Genomic DNA, 19,664 nt, shown 5'->3' on the forward strand with positions numbered 1-19,664 from the left:
TTTATCCTGTATTTTTTAACATATTTGTACACTTTCCTTTTGCTTCTTCTCCTAATTGCTTCTTGACTTATTTATTTATAAACTATCATTTATATTTACAACTGTTTTGATCCAACAAAATTAAATCAAAATTAGAGAACTTTTAGTTCTATGAAGCTTTACATAGAACATTCGAAACCCTTCATTACGCTGGGGTGTGCTACAATTTCCGTGTTTCAAAGCTCGCTTTTAGATGAGGAGACATCAAATACACATGTAAGTCTGTCTGGAACATCAGAAGAAGCATGATTGGACCACTTACTGCCTTTGTCTTCCTGAGCACCTTGTGTAAGTAAAACTACAGTAACAGAGTCTGTGAAAAACATGGTGATACATGGCTTTGTTTTACAGGTCAGAGCGCAGAGGACCAAATACCCGTGACTGTGGTCCAACCTGGAGACAGTGCCACATTTCGGTGTGCTTCTGTATTTTATAATATTTACTGGTACAAACAATCCCCAGGACGTATGATGGAGGTTATTAAAAATGAATTTTTAAAACCTGTTGATGAATCATTCGAGGACCAACGGTTTAAATTCACCAAAGAGGATCATCAGTCTGTTTTTACAATACAAAATATCAGAAAGGAGGATGAAGCAATCTACTACTGCATAATTAATGTATATGGAGAGATCTCTGTGAACGGCACCTTCTTGGTTGTTAATGGTAAAGTCTTAGAATACTAACTGAATAGAAAAGAGTAGCTCCTGACTCCGTATACTTTTGTCTTTGGCACAGATGGAGCAGACTCACAGAGCTGTGTTCATGTGACACAGAGTCCATCCTCAGCTTCAGTGGTCCCAGGACACTCAGTGTCTCTTCAGTGTTCACTTCAGCCCAAAAGCAACAAGAGCCCAATCCAGTGTCCACAACAGCAGCAGGTGCACTGGTTCAGAGCTGGATCTGTGGAGCCTCAAACTGGACTTGTGTCCCAAACTACAAACTCCAGCTGTGTCTACAGTCTGTCCAAAACTATAGGACACTCGTCTGAGGCTGGGACATATTACTGCGCTGTGCACACATGTGGACATATCCTGTTTGGGACAGGAACTACACTGGACATAGGTACGTCATATTTGCTCTAAAAGTCATATTTAAGTCTGTGGATAATTGTCTCCTCGAAGCATTTTAACATTTGATATTTCTTAAGAAGATATTTTTGAATTTACAAACTGCCAAGAATATGTCTTGTCACTCCACAGCTTAGGAGTTTACCTCAAATACATCAGACTGATGTTTCTTTAAAATGAAGTGATAAACCAAAAATTTACATTTTCCTCCCCAAACAACTTGACTGATTTAGCACAACTCCAGTTACAGTGCTACACATACGAATAAGGCTTCTCTACCAGATTTATAAAATATATTTTTTTCAGGTGAGCACCCAGAGCTTTAGATCACTACAGCATCTCAAGTGATTACTGTCTGAACATCTACAGAATGCCATTGTTCACATTGTATACATAGTGTTCACCATAACAATACATGTGGCTCACAAACATTCTTGTGATATCTGATAATTAGTTTTTGGTGGGCAAAAGGCATAGGGAGAAATCCACTTAGCTGAAAACCTACAGAAAATTCCTGCTGACTGTCTCATAAAAGTAAATAAAGAGTGAGACAGAGTGTGAGTTTTCTTTAAAAGATATTTGTGATCTCATTGGAATTTGTCTTGTCACGCTCCATCTTACATGTTTACCTCAAATACCCAGGCAACTCCAGTTTAGTCAAACTTCACCATTCAAATAAATGTTCCACCACGTATGCTTTAGAAATGAACAAGGCTTTTACCAGATTAATAAACTATAACTTAAATGTAATCTACATGTTTTTAGATGAACCCCTAGTGCTGCAACTGCAGCTGGTGATTGTGGCTCTGTCAGGCCTTTTGGGTGTTTGTGTTCTCGTGATCATCGTCCTCTGTGTGACGAGAGGGAGGCTCTGTGCACACTGCAGAGGTGAGATGGTACATATGCAGCTAATATCTTAATAAATCTGTTTAACATAAAATTCTTTTGTAGATTCTCCTGACAGTGTTACTAGTACACAGCATGAGATGTCAGATAATGTGGTAAGCTACTATTTCTTTCTTACATATGCATTTGTTTATGATTCAGATGTTTTATTAAATTTCCAACACATTTGCAGGGCCCAAGTGCAGATGTTAACTATGCAGCGCTGAATTTCTCCTCTAGAAAAATGAAACAGAGCTACGACATGTGTGTGTCCTCCTATGTGAGAGCAGAGCAACAATGACAGACTGATTGTTTGTATTTATGTAGTCTGTATTTTACACATACATGTACCTTCTATTGCTATTGCTACTGCTATTTTCTGTTGCAAAAGTGTGAAATGTAAAAACAATTATGTTGAGTAGGTAAACTTTCTGGTTTTTAAGATCAGTTCATCATCAACATCGTCTCATGGGATTTTAATCTGCTAAATGCAACATGTGCAATTCGAAGGACACATGTAAAACACTGCTGGATTGTGTAAAATAAACTGTTTGCTTTTCCTGTTCCAGTCACCTTATTACTATTGTCATTCACCTTATTCTGGAAGTTGCTGTGTGTGCCACCATCATCATTCAGGTCGTATTATTTTGTAAGGGGCTGCTGATCCTAACAGCTTCAATACAGACACAAGTGAACCTGTACTTTATGTCATATTTAATCTGCAAAACCTTTCTTAAATTCTCCATTGAAATGAATGGAATTCCCATGTAACTGGAAGTGCTGAAAGACAAGATTTAGAGACAAAAGGGGGCGGAGTGGAATAAGGTGAATAGATTTATACAGGTTGTTTACACCAAATGTGGCAGATAATGTGGCACAAAACCATACAGAATATATACTCTAAACATAATAATAATAATACATTTTATTTATATTGCACTTTACATAAAATAATCTCAAAGTGCTACAGGTAAAAACAATGAGTAAAAAAAGTGCATCAGCAAACAGTGGATCAAGCTAAAACCAGTGCAGGAATTAATAAGATAAAACAAGAATAAAATACAATTAACAAAAGGCTGTAGTAAAAAGGTACGTTTTAAGATTTTGTTTAAAAACAGAAATAGACTGTGGGGCTCTCAAGTGGTCGGGGAGAGCATTCCAAAGCCTTGCAGCTGCAGAGGAAAAGGCCCGATCACCCATGGTGCAAAGTTTGGTTCTGGGGGGTTGGAGAGTGTTGGTGGCTGCAGAGCGGAGGGTGCGTGAGGGGGACTGGGGAGTGAGGAGTTCCTTAAGGTACTGGGGGGAGTGACCGTGGATGCATTGGTGAGTGAGGAGGGAGACCTTGTACTCAATCCTGAGTGTGATCGGGAGCCAGTGAAGGGATTTCAGGATGGGGGTGATATGGTCAAATTTTCACACCCTCATCAGGATCCTGGCAGCGCAGTTCTGGATGTATTGCAGTCTCTGGATGCTCCTGCCAGGTATCCCCATGAGGAGTGCGTTACAGTAGTCCAACCTGGAGGAGATAAAGTCATAAACATGACTTTATTTACATTAATAATGTGCTTAAATGATACTGATATTATGGGGTAGAAGCGTTTCATTAAAATCTGATTGGTCTGACACTATTCTCTTCATGTAAACCAGTGATTTCCACAGCGTTTTAGAGTTAAGCCTTGACAATAAGAGGCCCCCACCTTGACTACGTCCCTCTGAACAACATGAATCCTCCTCTCAAAACTATAGCCGTCACCCCCGCTCATCACTTTCACCAGCATCTCCTTGCCTAACCAATTTTCTGAGGGAAACACAAACAGCACATATTAATGTGTGGTTTTCAGGGACTGCTCTTTGCAGTGTTCAGAGCAGCTACAAAATCGTCTTTTATGTTAGTCATACTGCGGAGTCTGTGGCTATGTTAACATGCACACCCAAAAAACAGTTTAATATAGAATTTATGGAGTTTTAAAATCAAGATTATTAAAATGTAAACAGTTAAATCTGATGTGAGTAATATAATTTATTAGTATATCTAACTCTTCACAATTACAGTTTGACAAGGAAAAAACTAACATGGCACAGCAAAAATGAAAAACAAATGTGAATTGAAATAGGTCATCATTTGTATATCCTGATAAACAACACATCTTATCTGCTACCTGAGTCGAACCAAGGACCTCTTGCTGTGAGGCTGAAGTACTAAACATTCTGTGGTCTGATCCCAAAGGAGGAGCAGGCAAGAATTACACAGTTTGTGTTGTGTTGATTCTGTGGTTGTTCTTTTTCATGTACATTCCCATTAGAATTATTACTGTAAGGACGAGGAGGTGGAGCCTGAGACGTCGGGCTGTGGCTTTTTATTTCCAACTTCTTGTTTCCAGAGGTGGTTAAAGTAGCCAAACATTGTACTTGGATAGTACCTCAAAAAAAATAAAATAAATAAAATAAATAAATAATAATAATAATAATAATAATAATAATAATAATAATAATAATAATAAAATAGTGGTCCAAGAAATTACTCAGGTAAGAGCAACTTACAGAGTAACTGTTGGGACGCAACATTTGATGATTTCATATTTGAAGTTAGTGTAATTTGAAGGACAAAACTTTAAATAATGCATAAAATCTGAAGGAGTGATGCAAGAAACACAAATGCTCAGATCATTTCATCTCGTCAACATAAAGGTTTTACCACTTGTAGACTTACTCATAGTGGGAAAAGAAACCAAAACTTTTATTCAAGTAAAAGCTGCCACACATTACAGGAGAATTTACAATTTAAGCTGCAATTCTATCTAAACTAGAAGTGCAGCGGTCTGATCTTTTGAACACTTAAGAGTCTCAAAGCGAGTGGTTTTACTCAGACAGGAAACAGCTGACCCGATCGTGCTCACAACTGTGTAGCCTGTGGTCCGCAGGCATATCCCGCTGCAGTCTTTGTGATCTTTTATTTTAAATTTCATAAGATTCTCCCTGTGTCTGAGGTGTGCACTTTAAGTCGCTCATTAAAAATTGTTTAAGGCAGAAATATCCTGAAATGTGTGGCTGACTTAAGTCTATTCTTGCATAAATCTTCCTGGATGTATTTTCCTTGAGAAAAAGCAGAAGCAGAGTTGATTTCAGAAAAAAAATTAAAAATAAAAAAATAAATAATGGACTTTTTGCCCTGTGGTCTCAATAAAAGTCTAATAATTACAAAGACAAAAGCAGAATTTGTTCGTCCATACTCACAGAGGTGGTGAGCTTGATGACTCTGTAATGGACCAGGTATTCTTCAAACTGTATTGAGGAACTGAGAAACTTTAAAACCTACGAGATGCAAAGGGAACTGAGTTCAACAAAGTATTATTTGGAAATAAAAGTGCATGCAATAGAGTAAATGAAAGATAAGTATGTTTGTATTAAACTGTGAAAGATGCTTGTAAAAACAGTAACAATTTCATGAGATACACAGGCAACGTCCCTCCCCAAAAAGTCCCAGAATAGACCTTTAATCTAACCTTAACCTTGCTCCTAAACCCCTGTTAAAAAGCACAAAGTCCCTCTGGAGGGAAGGCCTATAATACCTTTTACCCTGATAACGTGGCTACAGGAGCTAGGGAAGGCAAGGCAAGTTTATTTGTATAGCACAATTTGTACACAAAGTAATTCAAAGTGCTTTACAGAATAAGAAATACTTTAAAATCACAATAAAAACATAAATAATCATCATAAAATTAAAGAGAGAGAGAGACATTAAATTAGAAAAAAGAGTGTGGAATGAAAATCTTTCAGTCATACGCACAGTTAAACAGAACTGTTTTGAGCCTGAACTTAAACAGCAGCTAAATGCTGCAGGGAGTTGGCAGAAGCACATGTACAAGCAAGTCCGAGTTACTTTGGTTCTTCAGTGCTGTTTCATGTACATGTGTACATGCATAAACAGATACACCTGGACTCATAGCTTCACAACAGCTGAAAGTTGAGTTTGGGATGTAAGGTGCACAAATCTGCTGTTGTGAATCTGCACGTCTCAGTGCACTCCTCTAATGCTGACCTCCTACTACGAGCCATGCTGACACTAAACTTTGACTTTGAAGTAGGGTGCCACAAAATATAATTCTGCAGGCCACAGTTGGCCCTCAGACTGCAAGTTTGAAACCCCTGCTTTAGCATAACTATAAGGTGTGGCTTGTATTTTTGAAAAAAAATTATTTTACCCTATGTACAGTTGAGATTGTCAGGAGGAAGTCTTTCATATCAGTTGGTGCTCCAACCAGTGAAGCAGTTTCAAAGAGGCAAAATCAACAGCTGTAACTTAAAAATTAGGCAAATACAGATGTGAAATGATCAAAAATAATTCTAGTATGTATGTACCACATGACATATGCATAACTATAAATAAACAGGTGTGAACAAAACACACTCCAGGGATGTTTGTGAGGAAACAACATTTGAACATAGATTAAAAATAAGTGTACACACGTATGTAACGTATACTTTTAAAATTACTTTTAAAATATAGTTTAGTTGAATTAAAAATCAAAACTGATCTCAAATGTTTATAAAATATTTAGCTTGCAATTACCCTATTAGCCCACTAGATGTCAGCAGAGCAGCTTATTTTAGCTCCACTGGCTCACCCTGTCCACTTTAATGATCATTACTGCAGACCCAGGCCACTTCTGAACACCATATTACTTTATTAGATATGCACATGGTAATTTACATAACACCGTGAGGCATTTAATGATCCATGCTCGAGTGGGAATATATTTCACTCTTCAACTTTGTATAAATCTTGAGCGTACCCCTGGACATTTGTGGTAATTCTCTGCTTGGTTCAGAATCCATGTATTTTTTCCTGTCACGTAATGTTCATAATTGGAGTTCTGTAAATTCCTGACTTTTGTGCTGGTCCTTAACATGCATGCACTGGTAGTATTTTAGCTTCAGAGTACATCGCACCGTTGATTCAAAAACGCATTGGAGACTTGCAAGGATGGCGTAAAGAATTTCATTTAAAGGTTAATTTCAGTACATCCAAAGAAAAAAAAAAGCCTTAAAGCCACAGACTGTAATTTTTCAGGCAATCAAAACACACTAGACTAAAGGTGCACTGTGTAACTTTTCTGGTGTAGGGCCCGCCACCTGCTTGTGTCCATGGAGATGTTAATGTTTTGCCTTTGAAGTAAACTTGCCATCACAATGGAGACAAGTTAATGGTCAGATCGATGGAGAAGCCAGTCTGTGCATATTTTCGAGCTCTAAAATTCCTGTAATTGAAGGGCTATATGTTTAATGCCCTATTATGGAACATTCCAGGCAAAGAATTACACATTTAACTAAAAGCATGTTGTTGTTCTGTTTCTTTTTCTTTTCATTTTGGTTGTGTTTATTGCACGGAAACCTGGCTCTTATTTGATCTGGAGAGGCTTCTCTTACTTATTTTTATAGGGATGCACTGATCCAATACTGATTTCGGATCCTGGAAAATTTGTTGGATCGACTATCAACGTCCTATATGTTGGTTGGGCTTATACATCGAAGTAATAATACTGTTCGAGTTGGCTCAGAAAGAATCCGTGTATCATTCATTCGTTTTTCACAATTAAACCAAAAATAAGAAAACGAAAAAACAACTATTTTCTTCTTTTTTTGTCTCCAAAACAAAAATTAAAAAAACAGATAGCGATTTGTTTTTTTTTTCAGTTTTGTGTTTAAATGAATAATGGAAAAAACGGATAATGACCCCGACCATTTCCCATTTACGTGACTTAAACTGAGACACCAGGACTAAACCAGGACTGAACCAGGACTGAACCAGGACTGAGAGCAGAGCCAGACCAATATTGAGACCAGAAATGAGACCGGGACCAAGACCAGGACTGAGACCAGTTTAGTCCTGGTTTAGTCCTGGTTTAGTCTTGGTTTAGTCTTGGTTTAGTCCTGGTTCAGTCCAGCATCTCAGTTTAAGTCACGTAAACAGGAAACAGCCATTATCTGTTTTGTCCATTTTTCATTTAAACACAAAATCAAAAACTGAAAAAACAAATCATTATCCATTTTTTTCATGTTGGTTTTGGAGACAAATAATGAAGAAAATAGCAGTTTTTTCATTTCTTATTTTTGATTTTATTTTGAAAAACGAATGAATGAATGCTACACGGATTAGAAAGTCTCACAGTATTTGGATTTTAGTTATAGAGAGATTCTCTGTAGTTACTTGAGCGATAAATCACAGCTGGATCAGTTGTGGTACACATTGATATTGGTTAATAGCAGATACTTAAAACTATAAAATCAAAATCAGTATCATAACTTAAAAAACTGGAAAAAAGCCAGTACATCTCTACTTGTTTCCGTGGAAATACTGTTCCTCTGCAATAATATTCCATAAAAACATATCTATCTCCGTGGAGAATGTTCCGAAGTGTGGTTTTAACTTTCTATTTTCGTGGAATCATTCAGATGATGAGACACATTCCAGAAAGTTACACAGTGTTGCTTTAAATCATTAGAATAAAACACAGGAAGTATGTTAGAGAATGTATGTCCTGAAAGTTGAGAGTTGTTAAAAATTAGCACGTAAAAATAACATTTCTTCAAAAATAATATTACTCAAGTAGAAGTACAAAGTTGAAGTATAAAATTCTCAAGTAAGAGTAAAAATGTGCTCACTATTTTGGTAAGAGTAACTTGTTGGGATGCAACATCAGATCTGTAATTTAAAGTTGATGTATTTGGAAAGACACAACATTAAATAAAACACAAAATCAGCAAATTCACATGACAGACACAAAAATGAGAAAAAATAAATCACATCTGACTAATTTAAAAACTATTATTACTGTCATCATCTTGTAGACTGACTCAGAGTAGTGACGAGGAGGAACCAAAACATTTACACAAGTAAGGCAAGAGTATTGTTACTTCAATAAAACATTACTCACGTAGGAGTAAAAGTGTGCTGTTAGAACAGTACAATTTTAACTCAGCACATGTGTCCTACTCACCTCTGCGACAAAGAGCTGGAGAGAGGAGGAAGAGGAGGAGGGAGAGGTACAATAATGAACTGAAAGCCAAAGGAGAAACTAGAGAAATCGCAGGGGATTAGAAAAGGACACACAGACAAAAAAAAAAGTATCTACGTTTTTGTTTTGTTTTTTTTATACCTTTGCTGTCTTGGTGAGAAGAAAACTCAAGTTACTTTTATCAGCACCATCTTGTGTCTTGCCTAAAGACACAATGACAAAACTTGGTCCAAGCAACAATTTAAGCTCCAATCTTCGGGTTGGTGGACAAGTGCTTTAACCCCGCCTCTTCATAAAGTGACAATGTTGAAAATACAACTTGGAGTATGTTAATAATGAGGGGAACAACATGATTATAGTTCCAATAGATCCAAAAGGTCGTCCCTCGCTATATTGCGGTTCGCTGTTTCACGGATTTTTTAAATGAAATTTTGCATGGCTTTTTTTTTTTACAGTGTATGAAGATGCATTGTGTTCCTCCCCCTGTGTCCTGATTGGCTAAGGGACTACAGACCACTGTCAATCAGTCTCCTCCGTGTTGTGTCTCCTGTCCAGTACAGGATACGTTAAAGGTTGTATGGAGGATTTTTTTTTTTTTTTTCAAATTGTCAATGAAAGTTCAAAATAGAATTACAAAGATGCAGCAGCCTTGTAATTATGATGACCAAAAAAAAAAAAAAAAAAAAAAAAGAATGAAAATCCATCAACTGTGGATGTGGTTGAGGCAAATAAACATCAGCCAATAGATAACAAGGCTACCTCTTTATCTATTGGCTGTTAGGTTGTCAATCAAACTCTCTACGTTTCTGGTTTATGTTCGCCTCTCACGCACTGATGCCGTTTACTCAACCAGCACAGCGGTTCTTGGCGTCTTTTTCGAACTGTAGCTTCCTCTCAGTTTGCACAAATTTTGCTTTAATGGCAGACAAGAATTCACGACCAGTTCGCCGCAAAAGAAAGTCAGTTTTTGAGAAGGAGAAAAGGAGCGAAGCACAACATTTTAAAAGGACAAACAGTCGCTGCATTTCTTTTTCCTTGGAAAATCTTCTATACAACCTTTAAGCTGCCAAATTTGAATAAATGTTGGATCTCTAGTAGTGTGATTCTGAAGTGCTGTATGTTTGAAGTTTTCTCCCCGACAAAACCCACAATATCGACAAAATGTTCTGCACAGACAAAGGCTCCTGCGGTCGCACCCAAAAGGCAGAGGAAGATGTAAACTATCACACAAAAAGTTGGACTTTTGGACATGCTGAAGGAAGGTAGAAGTTACACGGATGTGGCAGAATCCCACACCGGGTCGGGTACGGGCAAACAGGTGCTGAAACGGGCGGATTTTAACATTCTGGAATTATGCGGGCGAGTAGTGATTACATAGGTGCAGGGCAAAACTAAACCAAGACTAATCTTGGACTTAAGAGAAAGAACACCGAAGTAGGGTGAGGTGCGGAGCTGAGCCGGTCCTTTCTCCTGCAGTCACCTCCGAGCCCAGTCCCGACAGTGAGTCCTGATTCAGTTCTGGTTTAGTCCCGTTTTAGTCCTACTTCAGTCCTGGTTTAGTCCTCCTGTTTCAGTCCTGGAATCAGTCCTAGGTTAGTCCTGGTTTAGTCTTGGTTTAGTTCATGGTGTGTGCAGCACAAAAGTTTGATATAATCTCGGGTTAACGGGCGGGTGAGGTCCTGTACTGCGTGGGTGTAAGTCTCCAAAAATGGGCTCGTGTAGAACTCCATTACGGAATAAAAGAATCAGTTTGGTTTCGGTTTGTTACATAAACGACGAAAGAACGAAAATAACAAAAGGACAACAGCAGCAATAAGGTTTAAGAAGGATGCAAAAAGGGTTAACTGTCCTGTGTGAGAAAAGTGTATTAAGTTTGTAGTGAGAGGTTTTACAGCCTCAAAACAGATATAATAATTGTAAACTACAAAGCTGACTACTTCACAGATTTCACCGATCGCGGGTTGTTTTTTAGATAAACGGGGGACCACTGTGAATGAATGAATGAATGAATATTTATTCGGACAGTAATACATAGAACATAAATTAAAAAAAAAAGTAAATACATAGATATAACACAAAAAGTAACTATTTCTATTCTGTAATAACAGGCAAAATAAATGTTACGCAGAATTTTCCTTGTGTCCGAAAAAGGAGTGGGAGGAAGTAAATACTTATTTAACCCCACCCCTTTTTTCTGCCGTTCCAAATTAACAAAGAACACATGCAGACTTCTCATTTCCTGTACATTATAAGCAATAATTGCACAGTACCTGCATTGCATTACAAATCTAACAAACAACAACAAATACTGTATTATGAAAAATTTACTCTTTTACTTCAGTTCACTTTTTACTTCAGCCTAAGTCAGCCTACAAATGCAGGGTTTGTGTTAAACATGTGTGAATGAAACAAAACACAACTCCAGGTATGTTTTTAATGAGTAAATAATATTATAACAGATCAGAAAATGGTGTACTATACTATACTATATACAATTTTATATATTTTTTAATCATTTTGTATGTACTCAAGGCACTAAAATGAACCAAAAAGTGCACTGACAAATACTTAATTGTGTACAGATATTTTCAGTCTACTCTTATCACCTCTGAGCACCTTGAAACACAACCTGACCTTTCTGTGTTTTGGACACGGGCCTGAAACTGTCTCCGAGACGTCCAGAGAACTGCCCACTGGAGCAGGACTGCAGCCACTTCCTCTGTCTGCAGCCCGCTCCAACTCACACTGCTCCTGTTTGGAGAAGAGAGGGCGAGAGGAAGACGGGAACGAGGAGAGAGACAGAGAGAAAGACAGAGAGACAGAGAGGAACAGAGATGGGAGAAAGAAGGAAAGACAGAGACGTCTAGAGAGAGATAGACACACAGAGAGAGACAGAGAGATGAACAGAGCGAGACACAGAGAGACAGACACAGAAAGAGAAAGAGACACAAAGAGAGAGATAGACAGAGAGAGACAGACACAGAGAGAGAGAGAGAGAGACAAACAGACAGAGACAAACACAGAGAGAGACAGACAGAGATATAGACAGACAAAGAGAGAGAGAGAGAGAGATACAGACAGAGAGACACAGACAGAGATAAAGAGAGATACAGACAGAGAGAGACATACACAGAAAGAGACAGAGACACAAAGAGAGAGATAGGCAGAGAGTGAGACAGAGAGAGAGAGACAGACAGAAAGAAAGAGAAAGACACAGATATAGACAGAGAGAGACACACACAGAGACAGAGACAGAGAGAGAGAGAGAGAGACAGACACAGAGATAGGCAGAGAGAGAGAGAGAGACAGACACAGTGAGACAGACAGAGAGAGAGAGAGAGAGATAGACACAGATATAGACAGAGAGAGAGACAGACAGAGAGACACACAGAGACAGACACAGAGACAGACAGAGAGAGAGACAGAGAGAGACAGACAGACACAGCGAGACAGACAGAGAGAGAGAGATAGAGACAGACACAGTGAGACAGACAGAGAGAGAGAGAGATAGAAGAGAGAGAGAGACAGACACAGAGAGACAGACAGAGAGAGAGAGAGAGAGAGAGAGACAGAGAGACACAGTGAGACAGACAGAGAGAGATAGAGAGAGAGACAGACACAGAGATACACAGAGAGAGAGAGAGACACAGAGAGACAGACAGAGAGAGATAGACACAGATATAGAGGGAGAGAGAGAGACAGACAGAGACAGACAGAGAGAGAGAGAGAGAGAGAGAAGAGAGGGAGAGAGAGAAGAGAGAGAGAGACGGACAGAGAGACACACACAGACACAGTGAGCGAGACAGACAGAGAGAGAGAGAGAGATAGACACAGATATAGACAGACAGAAAGACAAACACAAAGAGAGAGAGAGACAGAGAGAGACAGAGAGAGAGAGAGAGAGAGAGAGAGAGAGAGAGAGAGAGACAGAGAAAGACAGACACAGAGATAGACAGCGAGAGAGACAGACCAAGATAGACACAAAGAGAGACAGAGAGATAGACAAACAGACATAGACAGCCACAGAGAGAGAGACAGAGTGACAAGCAGAGAGAGAAAGAGACAGACACAGGGAAGGAGAGGGAGATAAACAGACTGACAGAGAGAGAGAGAGAGAGAAACACACAGAGAGAGAGACCGAGGGGGATGGGGAGAGAAAAACAGACAGAGAGAGAGAGAGAGAATGAGACAGACCGAGAGGAAGACAGAGAGAGAGACAGAGAAACGACAGGTAGACAGGGACAGTAGAGAGAACGAGACACAGACACAAAGAGACAGACAGAGAGAGAGAGAGAGGGACAGAGGAAGAGAGAGAAAAACAGACAGACAGTGAGAGAGCGGGACATACAGAGAAAAGACAGGTGGATGGAACAGAGAGGCAGAGGAAGATAGAGAGGGACAGTAGAGAGAAAGAGAGGGTGTGGGACAGTGGGAGAGAGAAAGAGAAGAATTAGAGAGAGGGGAAGAAAGTAATGTTAACATGTAGAAAGAATGTAGATAGAGAAGGAGACGGAGTGATAGAAAAAAAGAGAGAGAGAGAAATATATTTGGAGCACACACACCGGTGCCACATTCTTCTGTCGGAGTTTTCTGGACAGCCAGGTCTCCAGGCTGGATATAGGGACATGTCAAAAGTCTCTAGAATTATACACTTGAGGTAAAAATATAAAAAAGAGGGGGTATTTTACTTCTGTGGGGTATTAACTGCTAACACATAACATATTTAGGTCACAATTTTACCTTTTATTGCATTGAAAACGCTATATTTGCCAAAAACAACATATTAACATGTCTTATAAGTCTCAGTTTCGTTTTTGATGCTCCGAGTCCTCCCCTTCCTTTCGCTCTCCATGCTAAGTCACTCCCCCTTAAGAGCGCTAGCACAACACAATCAGAATCGGCATGCGTCCAGCTGCACATTGCATCAGGTTTGTGAAGTTATTTAGGGAGAATTGTTTTGTGGGAGCATGGGTGATATACTGTAGTTTTGTGGGCTGAGCATTGGACAGAATTAGGGCTGGGCGATATGGAGCAAAAATATATATCTCGATAACAATATATACTTCAATATCTGTACAGGAAAAATAACCCCCCAAATGTACTGCAAAAACAAATACGCCAAATTTCACAAGGCATTTTTTTTTTTTTATCAAAGTAAAAAGTACTTCCGTGACATTAAAAAAAATAAAAAAATAAAAAATCCCTGTATACAAAAACAATAATTTAAGTGTAAAATAAAGGAAGAAATAATATGGACTGTCTTCTTTTCATTCAAAAATACAACTCATCTTTGTATTAACTCTGTATTAACTCTGTATTAAATCAGCAGGAGGGAGCTGTGCAGTATCCCACAATCTCCACAGTGCAGATCAAACTGAAGTTTTCAAATAATGCTGTACAAGTTACACTGCAGTGGATTATTAATTAAAATCTTCTGCATAAATAAACTTTACATGACTAAACTTTACAACATATAAACCACAACCACTACAGAGCCACTTCAGCCCATTGGCTATTATCATGTGTTTAATGCAGCTTCCACACATTTGTTTACATTTTACAGAAACAAAACTTAAAACCACATGGCTCATTTACATAAACTATAAGAGCTGAAAAAAACAGCTTGCTCCTTCTGCCAGGGATCGGGAGCACGCACAGAGAATACAAACAAGCAAAGCAGCAAAATGAGAATTAAATATAAGAAATTATATCGATATATATGATATGTCAAAATCCATTTTGTGTTTAAAAACTATCAAGATACTGGCCACCACTAGACTGAATCTTACAGCTAATCATAAGGCAGATTCATTTAGGGCCCAGTAGAGATCCCTAGATAATTCAAACATGGATGGATGACGTCTAAAATCTCTTCATGTATGTTTTTGAAAAGGGGCATTATAACATGGTACAAACCTCTAAAAAGTAAAGTTTGGATAATATTTTAAAAGTAGATGCACAATCCACAAATTCATCAAAGATAATGTGAACAAAGATGACAAATAATGATCATAAATTTGCCACGCTTTTCATAAATTGTGTATTCATGGACTTCAGCTGTTTTATACAGTGCCATTTTGAGGACGGTTGGTAATTCAAGAGATGTATTATTTTTATTTAGAATTGTTAAGAACTACGGCAACGGCAACTTTGCATCATTCCAAAAGGCATGGATATGTAAAATGCATTGAAATACTAGTAGCTTTCCAAATAAATATACAATAACTCTTGGTGATGTGAGAACAGAGCCTGTCTACACAGTGATATAAACATTGGAGGCTGTTTATATGTAAATGTATTGACATTTAAAGCCTCCTGTCTAACTTTTTGACCAGAAAATGAAAATAACTCAAATATAAGTATGCTTTGTTTTGTTTTTTGTTGTTGTTGTTCTTTTTTTGGATACTTTAATTGCACTTAAGGGGCTGTCACACCTTGATGATTTAGTCAGTGTATGTTGACGTATGAAAAATTTGGCAAATACGCTGGCATATGTCAGATAAGTTATAGGTTTTGTATAAGTTATGAGCACGCTGAAGCACACTCACTGGAAAATTTATGAGCATGCTGAAAATGTCTCGATGTATACCAGCGTATGCTCATACGTCCTACATATGTGAACCATAAGTTGTAGTTAAGTTATGCGATCGTTGATACATGTTCACACATGTTAATTGTAAGTTACTCATAAATCCAAATGTGCTTTGAACCTCTGTGTAACTTATATCAAACTTACCTCCAACACATTTTGACGTATGCAGACGTATTTGACATGTTCCAACAACCACAGAACTTACTGAGCATGTTTCTAACGTATAGCTTCCGTATAATGGCGTATTGGCAGTGTGTAGGGAAATTGGTATAAAAATGGGGAAACCGTCAGTACTGCTCCAGACTTCATGGTTCAGAGTTGTCTTCGGCATAACGCTGATTAATGTTGCTCCTGTGATGTCTAGTGCAGTTATGAAATATCGAGGGGCAGCCTTTTCATAGGCGCCGACACATGACGGCGACATGCTGCTGTGCGCTATGCATAAGTTAGACTGTTGTTGGGCATAAGTTGTGGACACCGGCAACACGCTAAGCATTAGTTCATATAAGTTCTATATAAGTTATGAATACGTTATGTATATGGCCAAAATAGAAAAAAAAACAAAAAAAAACAACGATAGTTCACCAGCGTTTTAGGGAAATTCTGGTACGTCAGCATATGCTGGCTAAATCGTCAAGGTGTAACAGAGCCATTGTAAACATACAAAATACTCTGAGCAGGCTTGCATCTCCACAAACCTGATTCTTATTTGGCTTGGAAATGTTGTTCCTGTGGCTATATTATTCCTCAATATGGCTTTAAATGCACCTGTCTGCTTGGAGAAGTGTGGTTTTATGGAATCTTGCAGATGACATGCCACCTCCATAAAGTTACACAGTGGTTGCGATTACATGCACAATCCAAATCTGTTTTTGTCAGATTTTGGAGACTAATAAAATGTCATGGAAACATGGAAACATTTCTTTCTGATCATCATCCCTCTCATTACTCACATCAAATTTAGCAGTTTGCGTGCGATTCTTATATATGATTCTTAAAAGTCCATAAATCAGATTATAGTCAGATTTTGGTGTACATGTGAACATAGCTAATTCAAATAGGAAAATCCAAAAGAAATCAGTTATGGCTTTGAGCTTTACAACATTGGCAGTTACTTGATATAAGAAAAATATAGATCTAGATAGATCTAGATATCTAGATAGTTTACCTCCCAAAGGTTGGCTCTTGGGTACACATGAATTTACTTTTTAAAATGATTAAACTGTTTAATCTGAAACTCTTCTAAGTAACCTTTACAAAAAGCCACAGTCATTCATAAGCAATTTACCTCTATTTGATGTCAAAGCCAGAGGAGCAGATACTTGGAAGCAAATTGGAAGCAAAGCGCTTTTCCACCTTCAAGGCTCAAAGCGCAACAACACAGCAAGAAACTCGCCCATTCAGACACACATTCATACACCGGTGTATGCAGATACTCTTGCCCAAGGATACAGCATCTGTGGGAGCTGGAATCAGGCCGCCAACTTGTGGGTCAGTGGATCTGACCGCTCAGTTAATGATGTTTACGTCGAGAGCAGGATTCAAACTGCTAATCAGTGGATAAACACTCTTCCGACTGAGCTAAAGCTACTGCCGCTAAGAGACTAAGACAAGTGGCGACATCGAAGGAGTCCTAAGCTTCTGGCAGAAGGGCAGAATTCCAAGAATCAGAAAGGATGAAGGGATTGAAAATATTCTTTCACTGTTTTCTGAGTGGAAATAGCTGAAGAAAAACAGCAATTTTACAAATCAGAGCTTATTTTGTTAATATTCAGATTTTCATTTAAATGCACTGTATTTACCTTTTATAAGAATTTGTCTTCACTGAATACTGTTTGTACAGCTAACACTATGAACGTCAAATGATGACTCCGAAGCAAAACTTTACCTCTAAATATTAACCAATCAGGCTGATATTTTTCATGGGTTAGACTCAAATAAAACATTATTTTGTGGACCACCCTACTGCGTCATTTCCTAATGTTTATACATTAAAAAACTGCAGACATGTGTAAATAAAATAAGTCTGTTTTGTTTTTTGGGGTTTTTTTTGGAGATAGTGTTGGCCTTAGAAAGGAAACTCAAATAAGTAAGTTGAGGATGGTAAAACTGTCGCATAGTAAAACAGATTTATAGCTTCAGTGTATAAATAGAGTTGACTGCAGTGCCCAAGGTTGAGGATTTCCCTGTGCTATTGTTATAACCAGATAGTGTTCTGCACAAACTGACAGCTTTAGAATGGTTTGCTCTGAGGTCTCCAGGGCTTTAAGAAGAACTGCTGCTGAAACGTACAAACAATAATAATAAATCATATGTTCTCGAATGAGTAAAAATAACTGTATCCACATATGTTGAACTTTTTTGTCTGGAATAGGCTGGTTTCATGTGACATCACAGCATAGCAGCATTATAACATGGCTCACAGGAGTAAATTGTGTGTAATATAGGAGCTTCAAAGTGAATATAGTTCAGCTCTGCATTCTCCGTGATCATAGACGAATCCTATTGTTACCAGCAGAAGGCACAATGCAGTATTACTATATCCTTTTATCCTATTATAACAAGAGATGGACATTGCCACCTCATGACATCAGCTGCTGGAACTGAGTATTTTGAAATGATTCTTCAGACATAAAGCACATTGTTTTTTTGTGTTATGATAAACAGGATTAAAGTCTCCAAGCAGTCTGTTGAGGATTGTAAAAGTGACACAGATGGAATAGATTTATAGGTTCAATATATAAATAGAGTTGACTGCTGTGCCCAAGGCTGAGGATTTCCCTGTGCTATTGTTATCACCAGCTTTGGAACTGTACTGTTTGCTTTGAGGTCTCCGAGGCTTTAGGAAGAGCTGGCGCTGAAAAGTACAATCAATAATAATAATAATAATAAATTGTATAGTGTTGAAAATGCCCCTTCTGTTGAGAATAGAGAGCCTGCTGCATGCAGCTACACGAGACACACTAAAGTAGCTGTCAAACTTTAACGATTTAGCCAGTGTACGCAGACGTATGAAAAATTTGGCAAATATGCTGGCGTATGTAGCATAGGTTATAGGTACGTTTTGTATATTTTATGAGCAAACTGAAGCATGCTGGCACACGTCGACATACGGCAAGGTTGTTGAAAAATTTTGAACATGCTGAAAATTTCTCGACATATGTCAGCGTATGTGTATACGTCCTGCATACATGGACCATAAGTTGTAGGTAAGTTAAGTGATCGTTCACACGTTCACACATGTTCACACACGTTCACACACGTTTACACACGTTAATTGTAAGTTACTCATAAGTCCAAAAACATTCAAATAATGTATAGCGTACCCATAACTCAGGCATGTCTAAACTATGGCCCGTGGGTCAAATGCGGCCCTCAGACAAATCTTTCTTGGTCCTCAGGCTTCCAGGTAAATTGGCCCAAATTACCTTGCATCAATTCAAATTTTACTTTTTACTGCAAGCATTTTGAAAATCTACTTTGATAAAGCTCATATTTAATATTTAGTATGTGATTTTAAGGATCTTAGCATGAATAAAGACTGATGTCTCATTCTAACATGTTAAAGCTGTACATATTTCAGTTATTCACTTTATCGATCAGCCTCTGCTCGGTCTGTGTTTAGATATATGGCCCTTGATGAAAAAAGTTTGGACACCCCTGCCATAACTTGAGTAACGTGCTTTGAACCTCTGTGTAACTTATATCGAACTTACCTCCAACCCAGATTGACGTATGCAGACGTATTTGACAGGTTTCGATGACCACAGAACTTACTGAGCATGTTTCTAAGTTATAGTTACTGTATAATGGTGTATTAGCAGTGTGTAGGGAAATTGGTTTATAAAAATGGGGAAACCATCAGTACGGCTCCAGACTTCATGGTGACCAGACCCCATGGTATCACCCACTACACAGATCACCCGAGTGATTGAGGATCCGGCAAGGCTGAGACGAGAATACATACAAGCTGTCCTCCAACATCAGCATGATCTCATAGATTTGTCACTGTACCAGTTGCGTGTCAATAGAGCCAAGAGAAGAAGAGATCAATGGCTGAGA

General features: G+C 38.3%; 1 protein-coding gene across 1 annotated transcript; it reads left to right on the forward strand.

Moving 5' to 3' along the window:
* The first annotated feature begins 266 nt into the window (after positions 1-266).
* Positions 267-2,295, forward strand: LOC110153705 (immunoglobulin gamma-1 heavy chain-like). The gene is made up of 6 exons (XM_055159624.1): positions 267-327; positions 391-705; positions 778-1,104; positions 1,875-1,997; positions 2,061-2,110; positions 2,188-2,295. The coding sequence occupies exons 1-6, from the start codon at positions 285-287 to the stop codon at positions 2,293-2,295; spliced, it is 966 nt and encodes a 321-aa protein (XP_055015599.1). The 5' UTR covers positions 267-284.
* The last annotated feature ends 17,369 nt before the right edge of the window (positions 2,296-19,664 follow it).

The sequence above is a fragment of the Boleophthalmus pectinirostris genome, unplaced genomic scaffold (assembly GCF_026225935.1).
Source record: "Boleophthalmus pectinirostris isolate CB_2022bp ecotype Guang Dong unplaced genomic scaffold, ASM2622593v1 HiC_scaffold_23, whole genome shotgun sequence".
Classification (NCBI taxonomy): domain Eukaryota; kingdom Metazoa; phylum Chordata; class Actinopteri; order Gobiiformes; family Gobiidae; genus Boleophthalmus; species Boleophthalmus pectinirostris.